At 47.9% G+C, this 23,010-nt stretch overlaps 2 protein-coding genes across 3 annotated transcripts in view; one reads left to right on the top strand and one right to left on the bottom strand.

Moving 5' to 3' along the window:
* Positions 1-23,010, top strand: part of Med12l (mediator complex subunit 12L) — a 271,847-nt gene that overhangs the window by 140,251 nt on the left and 108,586 nt on the right. The gene's annotated exons all lie outside the window — the stretch shown is intronic.
* Positions 16,497-21,861, bottom strand: Gpr87 (G protein-coupled receptor 87). The gene is made up of 2 exons (XM_026408178.2): positions 21,828-21,861; positions 16,497-17,539 (listed from the first exon to the last, which is right to left on the bottom strand). The coding sequence occupies exons 1-2, from the start codon at positions 21,859-21,861 to the stop codon at positions 16,497-16,499; spliced, it is 1,077 nt and encodes a 358-aa protein (XP_026263963.1).

The following is a 23,010-nucleotide window of genomic DNA, read 5'->3' as shown; positions in this document are numbered from 1 at the left end:
CACAGCAGCCTGGGCTTCCTGTGTTAGACAGTCTGTACCTGTGTGTGTGCACTGGGGATATTTGTGTACGTACTTAGCAGTTTCATTGAAGTCTAAGATTTTGTGTGTTTACAAATCCTAAAATGTTATTTTGATATTTTGTAGTATTGCCTTCTTATTTTTAACTTTATGTCTACTTTTAGTACTAAAATGATTTTCAAGTTTGTTGTGTTTTTAAAAAGATGAATTTACAAACTATAATTAATTACTTTTCCAGTGGGGTTAATCTTCTCCACAGGATTAATTGTCCTTGTTTAAAATGTACCTACCTAGATGTGGTGGTGAATGCCTGTAATCTCCACAGCCCGAGGGGCTGAGGCAGGAGGATCACAAATTCGAGTCCAGCCTCAGTGACTTAGTGAGACCTTGTCTCAAAATAAAAAGTGCTGGGGATGTGGCTCAGGGGCAGAGTGCTTGCCTGCCTTGTGCAGTGCCTTGAGTTCAATCCCTGATGACCCCCCGCCCCCAAATCCACACACAGGCAGACTGAGCCACCAGGAGATGGCATGGAAGTGGTTGAATATGCTGATACTGAGAGTCTGTGCTATAATTCCCCACATGTAATTTCAATGTATAATGTTTAAAGTATTTGAAGTACTTTAGCTGATTAGTCATAGTCATGAGTAGAACTGAACATTTTGCTATGCACAGGGTATTTTCGTGGCTTATAATTTTCTGTAAAGATTTCCAAAATATTCGACGAGTTGCCAGGAGAGTTAACTTTCCCAATAGTGAGAAGACCGACGCTTGTCCTCTCTGTGTACAAAGAGATACGACTCTCTGTGCACACATGTAATTGCCAACAAAACACACGCACTCTGACTTCCATGTAATATTGTAGTAATGGGTTTTGTAGTCTTAAGAAAGCAATTTTGATACACATTTACAAGCTTTTGAAATGTTTGCCCCGGGGGTGAGTGCCTTTTCAGCATTTCCTTCAGTGTCTCTTCATTAGGGATACAGTTGACAACCACAATTAAGGATCCGAAATAATCAACAATGACAGTAGTATTTCAGGCTTCCTAAAGTCCAGGGTTGCTCAATAATAATAATAGCAAGTCTATTAACATGACAACCATTATAGCTCTCAACAAAAAATGATTTCCCTAGGCAGCTCTGGGGGGTAACCCCCCCCCCCCCCCCCGCCACTGCCAGCACTGTTGCCACCTTGGCCACCGACCCCCTCCCCATCTATTCAGGTGGTTTCCCAGAGAAGTTCTTTCCCTACCTGTTCTGGTGCTTTGCCTGGGAGTCAGATGGGGCTCATTTCAGAATCCCTCTCAAGGTGGAGACCTGAGGAGCTCTGTTGCAGAGTTCTGCTCATCTTCAGGAGCAGATGAAAATCAGGAACTGAGAGAAACCACGAGTTAATGGGCTGGCCTCCGCTCTGCTGCACTGGGCAGTTAGACCTGGTGAGGCTGGGAAGTGGCAGCGAGTTGGGAGGCCTCAATGGCTTGGTGTGTGGGTGTCAGGCTGACCTCTGACCTCTGCACAAGTTCCTTTTCCTTCAGTAATGCAAAAACCGTCTACTTTTTTTTTTCTTTTTCAAAATTTCTGCACTTTCTCCCACATTTCTGTATCAGCCAGTGAATGAACAGCCAGGCAACAACCCAAACAGTTTTTCTTTCCTAACTCTGTCATTGGCGAATACAACACATGGTAAGAGATGGGGAACAGACCCAGTCACCCAGGAGGAGACTACAGGGCCCACCTGGTGTCCCCAGCTGGATGCTGAGTGGCGCTGCCTGAGAATGCAGAGGCAGCCTTGGCTAAGGAGACATTATGACACTAGTGAGTCCCTCTAAGTACACCACCCCTTGGCACTCATGGGAGAGGGTTCCAGGACCCCTCAGATGCCAAAGTCCATGGATGCTCAAGTACGCCCCTTACAGAAAATGCCTTAGTGTCGCATGTAACCATGCAAAACTACTTCCACCAGCTTTTCTGCTGTTGTGACCAAAAGACCTGACAAGAACAGCCTTGGGAGAGGAAAAGGTTATTTGGGGCTCACGATTTCTGAGGCCTCAGTGCATAGATGGCCTTCTCCTTAGCTCTGGGTCCAGGTGACGCAGGGCAGCTTTGAGAAGGGGTGTGGAGGAGGAAAGCGGCTCAGGACATGACAGTCAGAAACAGAACTCACCAGGAACAAAATGTAAACCCCAAGGCACGCCCCCAAGGCCCACCTCCTGCAGCCACACCTACCTGCCTGCAGTCACCACCCAGTTAATCACCACTGGAAGGTTAATGCACTGACTAGGTTTAGGCTCTCCTGGCCCTGAGCCTTCTTGCATTCTCACACATGAGCTTTGGGGACACCTCATACCTAGACCATGAAAACATCTTCTTGTATACTTTAAATCTTCTCAGATTACTGATAATACCTAACATAGTGTGAATGCTCTGGAAATAGTCATTGTGTATTGTTGGGTGTTGTGGCAACGAGAAGTCTGCCCACGTTCAGCACAGATGCAGTTTGTCTTTGAAGTGTTCTCCATGTGTGGTTGGTTGAGCCCCAGAGTGTGGAACTCATGGACACAGAGGCCTTCTCAGTGTGCATGACTCAGAAGGAAGGAAAGCTCTGACCTGGGAGGTGCCATGGCCGCCCCTGTATCTCGGGGAGCTTGGTCCAGCTGTCCTGTGGCCAAGTCCTGGCTCAGGCTCACATCTGACATTCACTTTCCCTGTGCACATGAGCTGTTGGCAGTTGCCCTCGGGCACTGTGGTCAGTGCTGTGACAGGATGGCCTCTCGTGGGCTGCAGGGTGCTTGACAGGCAGCAGGCCATGCTCTGACACTACGAGGCTGTAGCAGCTGAAGCAGGCCCTTGTTCTTTCCCTCAAGAGGTGCGTTTTCTTATTTTGTGCCTCATCTGCAAACTTAATAGTCATTACGATTGGTCCTCAGAGGCCTGAGGGGCTGGAGCTGGTGGGAAGCCCCTGTTTGGCTCCGCCGAGGGTAACCTTTTGCAGACCTCCCAGACCCATCAGCCCTCACAGCTACTTTGACTGCAGGGATGGGGACTCCACTGTTGGCCAGGCCTGTCCATCTCAGCTCCTGAGGTCTGCCCTAGGAGATCCCTTTAGAGGCCAGTCATTACTAGGGGCACTGCAATTCCCAGATGGAGCACTCTGTGTCGAGGTTGGGGAGCTGCTTGTGCATGGCGTCTCTAAGTGGGGGTCGTGTTCACTGGGCTGGTGACAGGTACCCGCTTGTGCTATCCTGTCCCTCCTGACTTTCTGTGGGGTGCTTCACATACCTGTTGCTGAGGGTGATGGGGAGGACGTTCAACCTTCCTTGCCTGGAGCTGCTTGCATGTCCTCTCAGTTCCAGGAGTCTTGAAGCCAGAGGTCATCCCTCCAGTGATGCGGGTGAGCTAGTGAGACCCTGGGGAGTAGGGGGACGCAGGAATGGGCTGGCACAGCCTCCTGTGGATGGGCCAGCGTGACTTAGGCTGCTGCATGCGCTGTCCTTAGCACACAGTGTGTTTTAGCCCATTGAGAACTTCCGACAGTCCAGTGGGCTGGGTAGATTCCCTTCTTCCCCCAGCCCCATGTTTTTCTTAAAAAAATGAGGAAACTGAGGCCTAGAGAGGCCAAGTTGCTCCCAGAGCTGGGATTGGAGTCCTGGAAGATCATCTCCCCAGCCTGTGCTCTGACCCTTTGTTCGTGTCTCAATTTAAGACTCGAGAACCTGTGTAGGCCTAACACCTCAGGGGCTATCCCAGAACCTGACTACGCCATATTATGCTGGGACAGCCAGTTAATGACCCCTGTTTTACAGTCTTATTGTCAGGTACCAGGGCAAGGGTGGTAGAGAGGGAACCGCCAGATGGCCACCCAGAAGGGAGGCCCATCCTCAAGGTCACAGACAGCTTGCACACCCTTGATAGGGGAGCATTGAACCCAGAGGCGTTTTACCACTGCGTCCCATCCCCAGCCCTTTTATTTTGAGACAGAGTCGTACTAAGTTGATTAGGGCCTCACTAACTTCCCCAGAGGAGGCTTAAACTGCGATTCCCCTGCCTTAGCCTCCTGAGATTGCAGGTATGTGCCATTGCACCTGGCTCTGTGTGTGCTCTTAAGGTTGCATGTCTCAGGACAGACTGCCTACCTTAGTAGTTTGGGCATGGGGTGTGCAGGGATGGTCTTGGGGTTCTTCTTTCCATGTTAGGAGAACCTTTAAGGGAGAAGCCCCTCTGGGTGATCCTCCTCAAGTTGCTGCTACCTGTGGTCTCTGAAGCGTTTAGTTCTCTCTGGCTCTTTGAATGCCTGGTTGACAGACCTGGCTGGCCTGTCACTGCGGAGCTTGTTCACTACTGATTCCAAGACCTGCTTCAGAGGAGCAGAGCTAGAATTCTGTGTTTTTGACTAAGGAATTGCTGTTTTCAGACATACAGGGGCCCTTCAGAAATGAGGCAGGGTGTGTGTCCCTGCCCTCCTCTTCCCTGCCTTGGGGCCGCTGTTCTAACACCGGAGGGACTTTTCTCTGTCCTGCCTTCTACCTGTTTCATCTGTCCATACACCCAGCTGCCTAGGCCCAGAATCCCGTCTCTGTTGCTTTGAACAGTTGTGTGGATCTGTGGCTTGAGAACAGAACTTTTGAAGGACAGGGTGCTCCTAGGGTGGTGGTAATGAGAAAGACTCAGATGGCCAAAGCAGCCACAGCCTAAGGCAGCCCAGGGAGGAAGGAAGAGGGCCAGAAGGGGCATCTCTGTCCAGGGTATTTACACAGGCCCAGGGCCCTCATCTGGAGTGCTTGGGACCAGAAGCGTTTCTTCATTTCAGGATTTAGGTATAGACTTCACTGGCTGAGCAGCCCTAATCTGGAAGTTTGAAATGCTTCAGAGTCAAACTTTTTGAACCCAACATTGGTGCTCAGGAGGTTCTGAATTTGGGAGAAGTTTGCATGTGGGGATGAGGGTGCCCCACTTGCATTCCGTTGTGTCTTCTCTCGTCGGTTTTTCCCCACTGGATGTCAACAGATGGCTTAAATTTGGTCTTCTGCTGGGCATGGTGATGCACACCTGTCATCCCAGCAACCCTGGAGTCTAGGGTGGGAGCATCACAGGCCAGCCTCAGCAACTTAGACCCTGTCTCAAAATAAAAAGGGCTGGGATGTGGCTCAGTGGTTAAGTACCGCTGGGTTTAATCCCCAGTATCAAAAAAACCCAAAACAACAACAACAAAAAAAACCCAAAACAAAACAACCAGGAAACTAAACAAAAGTAAATCTGGCCTTACAACATCAGCTGTTCCGACTCTCATTAGTGGGGGGGGGGGGGGCTAGCCCATCCTGTCACCCAGACTTTGGAGACTCTTCCTCCTGCAGCTTGGAGCCAGTAGACGCACAGACATGTCTGTGAGTGTCCCCAGCAGGATTCACAATGCGTCTTCCCTCTGTCTTGCTTTTATGTAAGGTTGTGCTGGGAGTTTGTGTTCATGGTTGAGTGCAAAGATCAGCTTGTAGGCCTCTTTCTCCTTGAGAAGTCGACATTAGCATCTTATTGTTTGGGGGGAATTTAGCTCGACAGGCAATATTTATTGACTGTAAAACCTTCACGTGTCCTTTAAATTAGTTATCTGTGACCTTTACCAGCACAGGCACCTTGGCTTCAGTTAACACTCAGCACCAGAAGTAGTACAAAGTAATAAGAAAATAGTGATAACTACCAGATGGGCATGGTCCTGTCTTCCAGGAGTCTTGTGCCAAAAACTAAATGAATAAGTAAATAAAAGAAAAAAATTATAGCTAAAATGGTCCACATTTGCTTTCCCCTGACCTGTGTGTTTTGATTCATGCTAAGCAGTTCCTGTTCCCATTGCCCCTTGTGGAATCCTGACCCTACAGTTCTGTGGGATTTCATCCTGGTGGTTCTTTGTTTTTGTTTTTGTTTCGTCAAAACTGTCCACAGAACCCTGGTGGCGGCTGGCCCAGCCCACCAGACCTGCACGCACACGCTCCCTGCCGCTTTAGCTGTTTCCAGGCAGGGCCCCCTCGTTGGAAATGAGACTGGCTATATATAAACCCCCCTGAGTATTCAGACTGCAGATGAGCGGGCCCAGCACATGTGATCCCAGATGTGCTGTTATTGTTTCCAGGGAGCTTGTATCTGTGCCCATAAAAGCTCGATTTTCTCAGCCTGATTCCATAAACATACTATTTTGTTTGTTATCCCAAAATTCAACTCTGTGTGATTCTTACATCATGATTTAGAAAATTTTTTAAAAAAGTAAACATCAAGAAAACCTCAGGGTTAAAGCTACATCCCAGCTCTTCCTAGTTTCTTTGCTGGATGGAGAGTGAGACAGGTGCACCTGTCCCTCCCCACCTGCCCCTGCTCCCTGACCCCTCCCCACCTGCCCCTCCTCACTGGCCTCTCCTCACCTGCCCCTCCTCACTGGCCACTCCTCACTGCCGCCTCCCCACTTGCCCCCTCCCCACTTGTCCCTCCTTACTGGCTCCTCCCCACTGATCCCTCCCTACCTGACCCCTCCTCACTGGCCACTCCTCACTGGCCCCTTTCCACCTGCCCCTCCCTACCATCCAGTCCCCACCCTTCCCCTTCCCCATTGCCCCCTCCCCACCTGCCCCTCCCCACTTGCCCCCTCCCCACCTGCCCTCTCCCCACTTGTCCCTCCTTACTGGCTCCTCCTCACTGGTCCCTCCCTAGAGGCCCCTCCCCACGGATCCCTCCCCACCTGACCCCTCCTCACTGGCCCCTCCTCACCTGCCCCTCCCCCCTGCTGTTTGGAATGGGTTTCTGTGAGCCTGTGGTTTTTCAGTATGCATAATTCACTCAACCAGTCTATTGATGGTCATGTGAGCATTTCCCCAAGAATTCATTTTAACCCCATAGCCGCTATTTACTGGCTTACATAATTTTTTTTTTTTTAAGAAAGGCCTCAGTGTCCAGTAGTTTATCCTGGCACATGTGTTTTTAGGTAGGGCTGGTGTGGTCCCCAGAAGAATTCCATGGGCAATGAGAGAGCCCAGTGGGGTGAGAATGCAGAGGATCCTAGCACAGGGCCCGTGACACACCACAGGACTGTGCCCCGCATGGGGCATTTCAAGGAAGGGAGAGTGGGGTCCTCTGAAAGACCTGTCGGGCCTACCTGCTGAGTGCCCGTGGACTCACAGAGTGGGGAGAGTCAGCCTGTAGGTATTGAGGAACAGCGGCATCGCAAAGACGCGTCATGCTGAGTTGTTCAGGATTCAGCTATGTGAAATTTGGGGGGATTGTAGTAAAATAATTGATAATGTGCTTTTTTACAATGTGGCTGGACAACCTTGTGTATAGACCGTGGCTTTCTGTGTCCTTCTCTGAGGCATTAAGTCCTGCCAGAGTCCTTTTATGGACTGCTGTGGGGCTGGGGAGAAGGAGCCATGTCACGGGCACTGCATGGTGAAGCACTGCTCCCGTCAACCTTCTCCTGATGAGTGACGGGCCCAGAAAGTCATTGGCAGGCATCCTGCTTTCACCCCAGGGTGACATTAAGAAAACCTTCTGCTGCAGCACCACCACCTTCTAGAGGCTGAGAGAAGCAGCCATTTACAAAAAGGAACCTATTTTAGGGACGGTTCACAAACCTTATTACTTTGGTGTCAACACTGATGTCCAAGGTCATGTCATGAGTTAAATACCTTTAATTAGTTGAAATATCTTCACTTTTAATTAGTTGATGTGCTCAAAGAGTTTTTTTTTTTTTTAAAAATGGTTGATGTTCTTATTGAATTTCAACTGAAATAGAAATAAATTTCAGTTGATGTTAACAAGGAATCAAAGTTTTGAACTTTCTTAAAAACAAAAACTATGGTTTTGGGAAAGATGCTCAGAAAGCAGTAGTAGTAGTTTTCTTTGTAACTCAGGTCTCAGACACGTATCATTTCTTATTGTCTTCATTCTGTTCACGTAGCTTTTAGGACTCACCTGATTGCTGGGTGTGGTGGCACATACCTGTAGGGAGGCTGAGGCAGGAGGATCATAAGTTCAAGCCCAGCCTAGGCAACTTAGCGAGTCCCGAAGTAACTTAGCAAAAACCTGTCTTAAGTAAAAAAAAAACAAAAAGGGCTTAGGATGTTGCTCACAGGCAAAGCACCGCCGGGTTCAATCTCCAATTTAAAAAAAAAAAAAAAAAGACTTACCTTGCTGTCCCCATCTTTGGCCCTGAGACCTCTGTGGTCTTTATGTCCTTATTATGTCTGATAAGATCAGGCAGTGGCTGTCCTTGCTGCCTCTCTTCTTTGGTATCCCCAGTGTCCTCTACCATAGGAGGTACTTAGAAGTGTTTGTTGAGTGAATACCTTACTACAATATCGGAGACTGGGAGGACCCTCAGCTCTGTTCCTGGGTTCTGTAAGTAAACACAAGTGAGGCAATGGGACTAATCTGAAGAGTGATTATGAATAGTTTAAATAATATCATCCCAGGAGTGTTGAATCGTCTCATTGCTCTCATCTGCACACTCTAGGGCTTCTTTGTGGGTGTCTGAAGACTGCTGTGCTTCATGATTCACCTGGAACAGGTCACTCAGAGGTGGCACCCACTCTCTGAGACAGTCCATCCACTTAGCGCTGTGATGGTCCAGCTTTCCTGGCAGTCTCTACAGGGAGCTGGGAAAGTGAGCCGTGAAGTTCCTGAGAGGCTCAGGCCGGGGTCCCAGCCACAGAGGCTGCTTGTCCACATGTGGGGACGCCTGGGCACTGGGGCTAAACAGGTGCCAGTGGAGTGCCTGTGTCATTGGGACTTGGGAAGCTACACTGAGAGGAGGTGCACTGCAGGGCATGGGCGTATTCCAGCTGAGTGTGCCCAGCTGAGGTCACAGCAGGGTCCTCCGTCTGCACACTGTGGTGACGGGGCTGAGCCAGGGTTCCCACTGGTGGAGGGTCTGCAGATACCCTTAGAAAGACGGTGCCCCTTGGAAAGTCGGCTTGACAGGGAAGTCTTGGTGTTTTTAGGCGGCCAGTGTGGAGACAGCTGTGGTTCATAATTGAGCACCATAATCATGCTGTTTCCTTTGGGCTGGTCAGTGTGACCCGCAGGAGGAATCAGTGAGACTGAATTTCTGTCTTGGTCTCTGGCAGGCCACCCCTGGTCATGCGGTGGTGGTGTGGTCTGAATGTCTGTGCTCCTTCGCTTTCCCTGTATCCAGTCTAGCCCTCGCTGTGCTGGTATTTAGAGGAGTGGCCTCTGGGAGTGACTGAGCCACATGGTGGGGCCTCCTCCAGGTAAGCCTTATGAGGGAGGCTGGGGCCTCAGCTGCTCCTTTTGCCCTCCTGCCCTGTGAGGGCACAGGAGGTGCCATCTGTGAGGGATTGGTCCTTGTCTGGCACCCAGTCTGCCTGAGTCTGGGTCGGGGCTCTGCAGCCTCCCGCTCTGTAGTAGTACATTTCTTTTGCTCATGAATTACCCAGTTTATTTTATTATAGCAGCAGGAAGGATCTAAGGTGGGTGAGCAGGATGAGAATGCTGGTCACACTGAGTGACACATCAGAATTCAGGGATGAATTCTAGTTGATGCTAGGCAGGGGTCAAAGTTTAGACTAGTGTCACAGATTGGAAGATCAAGGCAGGGGCTGCTGGGCTGCTGGGCTGTTGGGCTGCTGTGGGCTCTGGTGGCAGTTGGCCTCTTCCAGAGAGGCACAGACTTCCTGCAGGTGGCGTTAGTGCAACCCTCTGCTGAGGTCCAAGGGTGCCTGTGGCCTGCGGGATTCCGCCTCCTGATGGGCTCTGCAGGATGGTGCCTTGGTAGGGCAAGGGCAACCTTCATCTCCAAGGAGGTCCTGAAATCAGACTGTTTTGCACCTGGAGGTAAAAGTGTTAAAAAAGGTTTGTGACAGCTTTGCTTTGAAGAAGAGAAAGAGTATAAATTAGAATTTAGATTAGTATAGAATTTAGATTTAGATTAGTATAGAATTTAGATTTAGTATAAATTAGTCTTCCTTCAGGAAACAAGAGCAGAGAGAAAGGTTCAGTTTGGGTGGGCTGTGTTCTTTCTGAGGTTTTAAGCAAAAATCTCAAACAATGAGCACCAAGCCAGGAAACGACATACCCAGGCTCCTAGGAGACTGCAAGTGTTAATATAGTTTGGTTAAAAGCATTTGATAACCTGAGTAATTAAGCAGCCTTTGGTAATTACTGGTAATACCTGGAGAAATGCATTTCTGGGGGTGCATTGGTAGAGGGTAGTGTAGGGCTATTGATGGCAGTGAGGAACAGAGGGGGATCATGGGTAGGTGAGGTGGGGCAGGGGAGTGTGCAGCCCTATGAGAACCTGGACTTTGGAGTCACACCCCCTCACACCTTCCCTGTCTTCCTTCCCAGCCTTATACTGAGCCCCTGCTGGCACTTCCCCACCCAGGTCTGTGAAGCGGGGGGTTGACCGCATGCCTTCCATAGGGTTGTTGTGCGGATGAAGGAATTCTGTGTGTAGAGGGCTTTGGACCATGACTGGCACACACTGTACAAGATTTTATCATTATCTGTTTTTAATTTGCCTCATGAGTTTTTCTGGGAGATGTTTGTTTCTATGTATCTATAAAGAGCTGTCTTTAAATAAACATTTGTAGAATACATTGAACTTCAAAGCAGGCGTCTTGTGTGAAGTTCAGATACAGACCGCACAGAGATCGTTTCCTTTCTTTTTCCCATTTTTGTGATTGTGTAGAATTGGAAATTTAAAAAAAAATGTGCCTCATTTTTCCCTTTGGACATTGTTCAGTCCCTCTGTAAATCAGCTTAGCTCTTACTGACAGCTGGACCGCTGGGTTTTCATGTGGTTGAACATGTTCTTCTCTTTTTGCAAATACTGTAGCAATATAGACCAGAGTTTCCTAGGAGCAGCCTAGGGTGCAGTCTCCCAGAGGGGAGCTGTGGGAGACTTGAAGTGTTTCCTTGTTGCGGATGGTGGCTGGCCTGGGTGACGGTGTCATACCAGGACAACCTGTGCTCTCCACCAAGCTATCCTTAGGCACAAGACCTGCTTATCAACATTGGAGCCTGGAATTTATATCTGTTTTTCACGGGAGGTATATTTTTGCCTAGTTCCATGTATATTAACCAGTATTGTACAGGAATGGAGTTTTTGTTTATCTGATTTGGAAATGTCTGAGAGTTCCTCATTGTAGAAGTCATATCACCGGTGGTGGTGACATAGGGGCATTGGTTGCAACCCTGGTGGCTCTTGAGTCCCCATCATTGAATGTGTAGGTGCTGGCATCCAACATCTTCACACAGAATGACGAGTGGTATCTCCTTCACTGTTTGCAAACTGCATTGCATATCACTTGCAAATTCCTCTGCTTCTTGTATTGTGATTATGGTCACACACACAGAGACAGTCAGTCTGGGTCTCACAGCTGTGACATGCATCTGTTTGGGCTATCATGATTTGCTTAAACGGACTCATCTTTCAGCAACACAAATTGAGTTTTAGCTACCATGGTTTATTGTCTGTGTGTAATTGCATGAAGTATGAACTTCACTGCCAGCTCTCCCATTCATAGACCATGGTTAGGTGACCGAGCGTCTCACTTCTTTGACACCCTCTCAGTAGCAGCCCCCTGCACACCTGCTGCTACTCACTGTTCACTCACAGGCACCAGAGCTTGTGGTTGTGCTGCTTCGCTTGCCAGCAATGACAGCCTGACATTTTACAAAAAGACCTCATCGAAAGAGAGAGTTGACCAATAAAGATGAACACAAAGAAGTGAAAAGGGACAGTTTAGGAAGTGAAATTCTCCTCAAGTGTAAAGAGAAATCCATTAGAAGTAGCTGCTGTGGGAATGCTGGCTGGCCAGGAACCTTACCCAAGCAGGCCCACAGCTTCAGTGAGCTTGGCGTGGACGAAAGGGCGAGCCACCAGGGAGAGCCATGCTGGAGGTCCTGCTGGGTGAAGGGGCCCTTGAGGTCATTCATGACATTCAGGGGGCAAAGAACACAATGTTGGAAGGTGATTCAGTTCAGGAGCATGATAATCCACAAGGCACAGAGGAGAGGATTGTAAGGAAAATACCAAGAAGAAGCCATCATTCAAAGGCATGCGAATAGTTCAGGCTTTTGGAAAAAGTTCATTTTTGGTAATTGACGAATGACTTTCAGCATGTGGAAGGTGTTTTGTTTAGACTGGTCACAGCCCCTGAAGCACTGGATGAGATATTTAAAGGCTGTTTAGACACTGTCATGGTTTAAGGGAGAGGTCTCATTTTTTCACAGAATCCATTAACCCTGTTACCTGAACTGTGTGTTTGTGCCTGTGTACCTGTGCAGGTGTCCAGAATGTCGTTGGAAAGCCTTGTATGGAGCATGTAAACCTAGACTTGGACTTGGAGGCTCTGGGAAATCTGGTGACATTTGTGACTGTGTTTATAAGTGAGGCTAATTTAATCAGGCATTTCTGAGCGTTGTGGAGGTGCCCAGACTAAACCATTGGGTATTCTCCTGCATAGTTCAGGATAGAAACTGGACAGTTTACTAAGAATATTTGCCTATGAAACAATAATGGTATTTCCAACTTAGTTCTTTTATCTTAGTTTCCAAATGAAGAGGGAAAAAAATGTATGACCCATGAGCCACATTGGCCATTTTTATCATTTTAGTTGAGTTCTTCTGTGGCTTATAAGAAAAATTTAAGAGCATTCAAAGTGAAAGTTGCTGTTTGAATCTTATGGGTTTCTTGATTATTTAAAGCTGGAAGTTTCATTCTTTCCTCTTCAGTTCTGGTGATTTTTTTGGTGTTGAAACCATTGGTAAGCTACACTTTATTTTTAATTTTTCTGTTATTTTGGAAAGAGCAGCCACTATTTTTAGTAACATTTTCACAGGAAATCCCTGTGTTACTGCCACCCTTTCAGTTCTTGTTCCCTTTTTATAGCTGTATGATGACTTCCTGTAGGTGTTAATTACTCCTTCCAGAGATTTCCATCTCACCCTGCTCCAGGCAGCTCAGGTGAACCTTGGACTAGGTTACATTATGGACCTCTAAGGGGAGCCTAGCCACAGTCTCAGCTGCCCTGCTGGGTGGAAGGCTGTGAGCAGCATGCAGGTTGTTTCTCAGCCTGTTTTGATGCTTACCACGAGGTGGTGCTGGTGGGCTGGGAGTGCACTCCACATCGCCCCCCCCCCACCCTTGATGATAGGAAATACTTTAGGAAGTCACTTAGGATTATCCAGAGATTGTTTCCAGAGATTGTTTTATATCATGCTGAACACGCTGTCATTTTACATGGTGTGTGCCTAATAAGCATTTATTGATTTGTTAGTTTCTTGTGTTTACTCAGGGAAAAATCTTTATGTTCAGGGTTTGAGTAATCCTCAGCTTTGCTGGGCATTGAACCCAGGGCCTTATGCATGCGAGGCAAGCACTTTACCAACTGAGCTATATTCCCAGCCCCTTGAGTTTCTGTTTCCCTTAGCACATCTCATTTCCCTGTAGTGAGTGAGTGTAGCATTTCTTAAAGTGTACTCGCTTGTGTGCATATGCACACACGTTTAATATTTTGCCTTGAATATTTAATCTACAGTTACGCATTTTCCTAGGCAGTGTTCTCTTAAAGTCTTTAGCTGAAAAATAAAATATTGTCTAGTATTTGGAAATATTTATCAAGAGGATTTATAAATACAACTGGGTCAATAATACACAAATTGAAAGATATTTTACAAGATGGGTTATTTTGAATATCAGCTTTATGGAGAATATCAAAATCCCCTTTAGGAAATTGTCTGTTTTTCTTCTGAATAAAAGGAAGAATAAGAATGGAATTTTATTGCTGTAAAAAGGATACTAAAGTATTGCATATACATTAGGCATCCCTAATTTGCAAATCTAGAGTCTAAATGCTCAAAGACCTGACTCAATGCCCCTTCACCACAGCAAATGTGGTGTGTTGTTACCTTCTGGCCCTGTGTGTTAGGCACAGGTGAAACAAGTGAGTTGTGAGAGTATCTCTAAGATACTTCATTAGGTATGTGCAAATATTTTAAAACTCTTGAAACCTTCTTTCCCAAACATTTTAGATAAGAAGTATTCGACCTGTTTAACCCAAAATCCTTGAATATGAGATTTTGTATTTCATATTTGAGAATATTTCCAAATTGACAATTTTGAAAAAGCAATTAAATAGATTTTCTTTTGCTTTATTATTAATGGAATATTATGTTCTACTTTCTGACACTAGAATCATATTTTGGACTGTTTCCTATTGTAATTATTTTACTCATGGAAATGATCCATTCTTTGTTTGCCTGGATAAATGATTTGTGGGACAACAGTGTGGGAATACAAGCCTGTGATTTTGATGGCTTTTGTCTCATGACTTTTTAAGAATAGGGATAATAATGCTCTCTTTCTACTTTTTCTAAGTCACTGTTTTAAGAGGTCCCGTTGATTATTAAATGCCATTTCAGAGAAACAAAACCACCATCCCGTTAGATGAGCCCATAACTTTGGGCACATCTTTGTGTAAGTTTCTAATTTTAGAAACATTCAAAGGGTTTTGAAATACCCTAAAGACCTCCTAAAATGGAGGCCTGGAGCAGAGGATGGGGCCAGGTCTGGAGTAAACCCCCGAGTCTGGATGGAGCTGCATATTCAACAGCATCCATCCCTGTGAAGTGGATTGTAGGTGGAGGAAATGCAGTGGAGAGGGTGGTCCCGTGGCAGGAGGTTATTGTCCTCGCTGGGACGCTGAGCCTCCTTGCACAGGGTGGGTGTGATTCTTCCCAGTGTCCTGCGGAGGAAGGAAGAGACCTTAACCTTTCCTACCAGCACCTCATTGGCTCATCTATAGCACATCTTTTCTAATCCAGCTAGGGGCACAGAGCAACCAGGGTGGCCAGTGAATGACCAGGTGCGGTGTGTGCAGTTATGTATTACGTAATGCCCCCTGCAGGTGTGGAGTGGACATGTTGGTGGAGGGATGGATGTTTTGATAGAAGATGACAGATAATTGTTTTAACTCCTTTCCCACCAACTCCTCTGCCAGATGACCTCGCTTGCTGGTAGTCTGGGGTTCCTGAGGGTAGCGGGAGGTCACCCTGCATAAGTTACTCTTGCATCCTAAGTTTTGTTCACTTTCAGCTTCTGATTTAGAATTCCTCAGACAGCTCACGAGTGCAGGGTGAAGTACGTGCGTGCTGTGCACGTGTGGTCCCCTCTTCTTGCGTCCCCTTGCATCCCCTCTCCTTGTGTCCCCTCTCCTTGTGTCCCCTCTCCTGGCAACTGCAGCGCGCTCTATTAGGTAGCAGACTGCCTCCCTGGTCCTCCATCCGTGCTTCCCCTCTCCCTCCTAGGGCTGGGAACAAACCTGGCATTCCTCCTGGCTCTCCCAGCTGGGGGTGGTGCTAACGCAGGAACCCCTGAGGTGCACATTGAAGAAAGGAAACATTCTGAGATTTAAAAGGCCACTCCTGTACATTTTGACTTGACAGTGAGCTCTGCCTTTCATCTAAGCTATAGTTTTACACCAGTATTCCTATTAGAGGTTGGGAATAATTGTAGGGAAGAACATTTTACTAATAGTCTTCCTAAAGTAAAAAGATTGTTAAGTGACTGATGAGTGAAATGTACTTATTAGCTAAGCCTCTGTGTTTTCTTCTCTGCCTTTAGTATGTGAGGACTTAAACTCATCGAAAAGGTAGTATGATAATGGGAAATGTCACTTCAGAGGACTATATCCAATGCAGTCTTTTCTTAATATTCAATGACATTTTCTCTGGAGTACCTTATTTAAAATCAGTTTTTTAACTTGCCGTTTTCAATATGTTGCTTTTACAGCTGAACTTCTTCCCGCTCCTCCCACCACACAATTTTTCTTATGTGCATACGACCTTGTTAAGCACAGCCAGGGGACATTGGCCAGAGGTCTTAGAAGGCCTAGTAATCAATATTGACTCACTTATAAATAGAGGGCTGTTTGAAAACAGCCTTGTCTTTCCCAAATCTTTGTTTTTGTATTCGGGATTGAACTCGGGGGGTGCTGTACCACTGAGCTGCATCCCCAACACTTAAAAAAAATTCAAAAAATATTTAGAGACAGGGTCTTGCTACATTGCTTAGCACCTCGCTGAGTTGCTGAGGTTGGCTTTGAACTTTCGATCCTCCTGCCTAAGCCTCCTGAGCTGTTGCATTACAGGTGTGCACCCCACACCTGGTAGTCTTCCCAAAATCTTAACCCTCAAGGCTAAAGAGATTTCTCTTTATACTTGTGTTCTCTGCAAAAATGACCTGGGGGCCGCAGCGTGTTCTGGAGGAAACTGCGGTGCCCTGTTGGGGGCAGCCCCCGCCACCTCACTTTTCGCTGTGCCTGACTGCTTTTCTCAGTTCCAAATTATGCCCACTTTCACGTTCCTGTGGTTTTTTTCTAAATTCATGTTTTGATGGGCTCCAGCCACAATAATGGAAAGTGACATTTATTTACACTCTGTACAAGGACCCCCACAGGCCCGCCCCCCCCCCCCCAGCCTCACACGTCAGTATAGTCATAATATATGCGGACTTCCGACCTTCTGACACTCTGCAGTGACCTGATGCTCTCACTTCTGGTTCTGATGTTGGATTTCTTGAACAACCTTCTTGAAAATGACCTGCACATGAAAAAGTAAATTATTGGATCCAGGCAAACGTTGCACGCAGACAAGAAAAGCGTCATTTCCTCGCAGTAGTACAGGATCTTGTGTGCGGACTCATCCAGGAGCCTGTCCAGGTGGCTGAAGGTGAAGGGGATCCTGCACAGGTGGTAGGGCAGGAAGCAGGTGAAGAACACGGCCACGACCACCCGGATGCTCTGGTTGTGCTTGCGCTTCCGGCTAGACTGGCTGATGAACTGCCGGCTGGATTTGTGGATGTACCTGGAAATGGCAATGTAGCAGCCGATCAGAATCACCAGCACCACCACGAACAGGCAGCTGTGGACATAGACGACAGCCCGATGCCACCGGACGCCTAGCGGGTTTTTGAGCCTCATGCAGTCGTGGATGTTCTCCTGGGTGGGCTGGACGTTGGTGAGGATGATGTTTGGCAAGGACAGCAGAACTGTGACCGCCCACACGCAGCCAGACAGCACCTTCGTGAAGGTCACGCTGTACATGCGCGAGTCCCCAAAGGGCTTCACCACCTTCAGGTAGCGGTCGATGCTGATCAGCCCGAGGAACACGATGCACGTGTACATGTTTGCGTAAAACAGAACTGATGTGTATCTGCAGAGGATGAACTTGAAGTACCAGGGGCCAAAGCCTGCGTCGTGCACAATCCGAAAGGGAAATGTCAGCGTCATGACGAGGTCAGCCACCACTATGTTCTTGAGGTAAAATATGAAGCTGGTTTTATTCCTGATGTGGAAGAAGATCCACACGGCCAGCCCGTTCAGCAGGAGGCTGGCCACGAACAGGACCAGGTAGAGCACAGGCAGGATGATAGTGTCAAACTCGTTGTGCAGGGTGGCATTCGCTCGGAACCCAGCACTGGAGTTACTTGAGGTGAGACTCCCTTGGCCGTGAGCCCCGTCATCTGCAGGAGAAGTGAAGCAGGGGACATCAGTGAATGGCATGTTCACCTGCCAGGGCTCCCGAGCTGTGGATGCACTGCGGTGTTGGGAGTGGGATTAGGGGTGACCTCGGGAATTTAGGAACCAATTTCGCACTTTGTTAATGCTTTGAGAGGCTAGAGAGTGGGTGGCCTCCCCTCCCCCACACCTGGTCCTGAGTGAAAAGTCATGCTCCTGATTCTCAGTGACTTGGCCTTTTGAAAATGGGCGTTATCACTGTAGATTACCCTGACTTTTAATTCAGTGTTTGTCAGCATCACAAACAGAAGGAAGAAAATTGAAATTTCCTATAACAAGAAAGTAACATCCAGTGGGATGGTGATTTCTCCCTGGTCTTGCCGCACTCTGCAGGTCCCCAACCCCCAGCGTACCTGGTTTAAGCTGTGCAGTCTTCAGGAGTGGGGAAGGAGTTATTTTGAAGTTTTGCCTGTGAATTCCTTATAATACTTGTGATTCTTTAAAAATAAATATTAATTTTTTTTAATAAAAAGAAAATTTGTCTTCTAAAGTACAGCAAAGTCTAGGGTAGAAGTAAACTGACTTGCTCATTCTTCTAGGTCCATTTTCATTATTGTAGAAGTAATTAAGTTATAGGTAGGTGCGAAATCCCTAAGATAACCCGGGCTTGGATTACAGTCATCCCTAACAGTCATATTCCTTCTAGTACATGTTTCGTAAAATATGTTTGCATGGCTGAGAAGATCCATAGTCAAACACTACTGTGTGGTCCAGTGGAAAAGCGCTGATTTTGTTTTCTGCTTGTTAGTATTTAAGTGTACAACCAAGGAACGCAGCTTGTTAAAGTAATTGCCGCCTGCTACAGTCGTCTTATTTACAAGGCTAGATTATACCTCTCATGCTTATTGCATGAGTTTTTAAAAATTTTAGCTTTCTTGAATTTTTGGCTCATGTGACTGAAGAATTCTCTCATACCATCCACCACATGGTCATGGAAATGGTTTACAAGCATTTATGTGCCAGCCATGAAAATGTCCCCTGATCCCGTGTGTGGGAAGTGTGGAGGGACGGCTGCGGCTCTGTGCCCTATACCTGCTGCCACCTTCCTGCAGGGGCACGCTTGCTCCCCAGGACTGTTCCCAGCCCGTCACTGCACAGGGCTGGATGCTCAGACCAGCCTGCTGTGCTTCCTGCCAGTGGCTAGAGGTCCCTGAGCAGTGTCCTGGGAGCCTCCCCCCGGGCTGTGCTCTGGCTCTGACTCCTCAGACTGCCCCTCTCTCCTCACAGCTGTCTGAGGGCCACTTCTCTCTCTGGCCTCTACCCAATTTCCCTTGAAGCCCATTCCCCCAGTGAAGCTCTTGGCCATTTGGTCTCAATTTGCCATCTGCCCTTTTAGAGAGCCCTGACTAACACAATTTACAGATTCACTTTTTAAGAAGAAGATCACTTCTGAATTTTTACTTCCTGCTAATTAATAATATTTATTATAGTTGCGTTTGTGTTTTAGAATGGTCTTGTTTAGGTTTTGGTGTGATTTTACCTACACTTCTCTAGACGATAGTCACTGTAGGATGTATTTTGTTTTCCTTCTTTGAAGAAATGAACTAGGAAAGATTGTTTTGGTGATTATAATCCAAAAACAGGTTCTTAAATTGCTGCCTGGAATTTCAGTGCAGGTTCTTCCTGATCAGCTTGGTCCTCATGCTAATTCTTCTCCCTTTATCCTTGCCGTGTTTTAAAAACTGGTTTTCCTGGCCTAAATATTCTTGCACAGGCTACTAATTTGTCCCTGGACTAGCCTGTTATGAGACCCACAGTATTATTAAGCTTTACACGTTTAAATGCCTGATTCAGCTGCCACCCGAATTACTGCTGCCAGTTTCAAATATTGTCTTGAACAGTATCATTCAAGCCTGTTTTATTTAATAAAGTGTTGTCGTCTAGGCTGATTCTGCACCAGAAGACCCAAATCAACATCAAAGCCTTTAGAAGCTTCTCAGAAGTGTACTTTTAACCAGGGTTAGATATCTGCTTGAATTGATTTACCGAATTAAATGACTAGAAGTAATTTTCATCTTTCCCAGAGTGGAGCCCTTAGGGAGGCAGAGGGGTTGAAGGGTCCAACCTAGGGATCCAGCTTGAACTGTGCCTTGGGACAGTTGCTTCTGCACTGAGTTTCAGAGCTTTTGAAAAGCCAGTGGGGGCTCTGGGGCTCCAGCAGACTGGGTGTGGGGTGTTTCAGCTCTTGCGGTTGCCCCCGGCTCTGTGTGCAAATCCACAGTGGAGTGGATATCCCACCCTGCTCCCAACATCCCTTGGGGATTGTGAGTCTGTTCTCTATGTCATTATAATATCTTAGAGTTTAATTATAGAACCAGCACTCCTATTAGACCATCATCTACCTAGCAATTAGGGATGTTATTAAAGACGGAGCCTTAAATCAGAGTGCCAAGAGACGTCTGTGTGTGTACTCCGTTCTGTACATGGAGACTGCCCAGCAGGACAGGGGCTCCACTGCCCAGCAGGATAGGGCTCCACTCCACAGTGGTGTGGAGCCGTTCTGTGGCTTCGAGTCAGTCTGGTGTCCAGCCTGGAGATTTTGTTACCTCCACAATAGTGGCTTCCTTTGTGTACATGGGGACGAACATTGGAACATAGGTCTTGTTAAACTCGGCTAGTGAGGCCTGGACTTGGGTTTACTTCATCCCCCATTCCACGCTGACAGCACAGCTTAAGCAGATTACTTGTTAAAACCTGTGCAGGGTTGTTTGTGAGCTAGCCAGGTAGTGGAGGGCCAAACACGGCTGCCTAGGAGCAGGTGAAACCTATGCCTGTGGCTCCGGACAACATGGAGAGTTTGGCCAGCTTTCAGGGTTGGTCTGTGTCAGCCCTTCCTCTGCAACTGCCCTGCGCTTTTCAGAACTTGCATGTCCCCACTCAGGGGCATGATCATGGGAACCCTATGGCTTCCTTCACTGGGCTGTTCTATCACATGCTGAGAAAGACCCCGCCAAGCAGAGCCACCTGGGGTGTCACCTGAGGGAAGTTCGAAGCTGCTTTTGCCACATAAGGGCTGCTGATCTCTATATTTGTTGCTTTCAGGGTGGGGTGCCTGCCTGTTTAGTGCAGGTGTGATGAAGACTACGCAGGGAGCAAAGAGCAAGACCGCTGGACCTGCCCACACCTTCCCCAGCAAAAGGATGGGCATATGAGAACCCTGGTTCCATAAGAAGTTACCTGTGTATGACTCACAGGTGGCAGAGAGTGTGTGCGTGCACGTGTGCGTGTGTGCGTGTGACAGAGGTGTGTGACAGGTGGGGGTCTGGCTGCTTGTAGTAGAATGGGCATCTGTCCTCTGTGCACGCATGTGTGAATTGGAGGACTTTGTGGGCTGTGTGGGCAGATCCAGAGCTAACCACACGTCACTTAAAATTAAAGTCCAGCTGAGCACAGGAACAAATTCCGCTTCTCCTCTGCATTACCTCTTTCAAGTGTGTGCATTCCTTACTCAATCCCCATGTGGCTGTTTATTGGCCATTGCAGATTTGGAGAAAGTCCCAAATGATAACACTTAATGAAACTGAGTGGGTAAGAGCTGTCCTGCTCGCTCCTGAGGGTTAAACGCATGTCCAAGTGGGACACATGTCATTCTGAGCATAGCATCTGGTCCATATTAGGTGTGTGTGCGTCCTGTGATGTAAGGTACCAGATTCAGTTTGTCTTGTTGACAGGGTCACACTGGGAGTGATAGGGACTGGTGGAGAGTTCTGGCACCTCTGATTGTGGGGAAACATTGTTGCTAACTGGGGTGTGTCACTCTCTGGCAAAAAATATGAAAGTGCCAACCTATGTCATTGCTCTCCCTGCCATGTGGGCATGAAGTCACGCAGATTACCGGTCTGCACTATTGCCCCAGTGGCTCTTGTAGGTGCTCTCAAATGTGGCACAGCAGAGGGGTCAAGGTGTCCCCTGGGGGGCTTCAGCGACCCTGGTCTAGACCACCCATGTGGACAGTCAGCTGTGCTTTGCTTTCCTTTGCTTGGTTTTGCAGTCTTTCTCCAGGGGGTTGTTTTTGTCCCCTCAGAGGTAGCGTCTAGGTGAAGCCCAGTCTAAAGCAGTGATCCCGAGGGTGTCACCCTGGGGACACCATCCTTCTCGGTTGCCACTTCTTTCTTAGAAGCGAGGCTAACTGCTGGTTGGTGAGTGGTCCTGGAACCATGAGGGACCCCAAATCGCACAGTGCGGAGAAGTCACTGATGGAGCACCCCCACCTCTTTCCCCACGACAGCTTACTTGGTAGTCTGGCAAGTGTCAAGTTGAGCCCCATTCTTCAGTGATGCTTTGTGAGCAAAAATGCATGTCAGGACGCTCCGGGGGACGGCCGAGGCGTCGGATCAGCATCGGCGGTTCCTGGTTTGATTTCTAGAAAAAAGAAAAATGGCAAAAATTACAAAAAAAACCCTAACAAACAATAAAACAGTTGGGAAGGATTTTCTTTGGTTTGGGACTCAGGGGTGCTCTACCACTGAGCTACATCTCCTGTTTATTTTTTTATTTTGAGACAGGGTCTTGCCACATTGCTGAGGCTGACCTCGCACTTGTGATCCTCCTGTCTCAGCCTCTTGAGTAGCTGGGATCATAGATCTGTGCCAGCAGGATTTTGAATATACCACGTATTAACTTTTCAGTAACAAAGTCATCAGCCACCAAGATTCAGAAAGCACATGCTGTGGACATGGATAGCCGTACCATACAAGTGGTCTCTTTTTGTGCCCTCATGCACCTGCTGTGAAGTGCAGGCTGTTCCTGTGCCTGCTCTCCCCCTGGAACCCTCTGTGTACCTCTGGGAAGTTGGTCAACAGCTCTGTGACCCAGTGTCCCCTTCTGAGAGAGGAGAGGCAGTAACTCTCCTGCGGGGTGGAAGGAGGGCGCATAGCACCACTGGAGGGCGCGTCACAGAGGCTGGTTCTCAGTGTCCCCTCAGAAGTCTTGCCTGTCTGTCTCTCTGCGACCCCTGTCTCCTCTGTTTTGTCCTTGGTGGTGGTGCTGGGTTTGTATTGACCTGAGCAGGTGTGAACAAGCGCACGTGTGCTGGGACGCGTGTCCAAGTGGGATTGTTCCCACACTGGGGAAAGACCTGCGCTGGCATCCTGAGTGCTTTATGGGCTTGGGTGTACCCTGCGCCGCCACCTCCTGCTCTCTGGGTTCTGGTTCTGCCTGTTTACTCACCAGCTGTGTGACACCTGCAGGCTACACGACCCTTCTGCACTGGACTGTAACATCTGTCAGAGTCTCCATGGACTTAAGGATGGTCCTCAAAAGTGGGGCCGCTGACTAGGTTTGAGTGTCTCACTCTGGCTAAATACAGCATTTAGATGTATTTAGATGCTTGGCCACGTTTTGGTGACGAGAAGCCAAGATGGTATGTGTGTGCGGTTTTGAGAGCTGTGGAACACCTTGTCCTGCCCTTCTTCCC

The sequence above is a fragment of the Urocitellus parryii genome, chromosome 2, assembly GCF_045843805.1.
Source record: "Urocitellus parryii isolate mUroPar1 chromosome 2, mUroPar1.hap1, whole genome shotgun sequence".
NCBI classification, from domain to species: Eukaryota; Metazoa; Chordata; class Mammalia; order Rodentia; family Sciuridae; genus Urocitellus; species Urocitellus parryii.
This window is presented reverse-complemented; position numbering and strand designations above follow the sequence as displayed.

Coding starts and splice junctions, on each gene's coding strand:
- Gpr87 (XM_026408178.2), bottom strand. CDS start 21,861: ATGGGGCTCAACTTGACACTTGCCAGACTACCAA. Junction 17,540..21,827: donor GACACTTGCCAGACTACCAA/GTAAGCTGTCGT, acceptor CTTCTCCTGCAG/ATGACGGGGCTCACGGCCAA.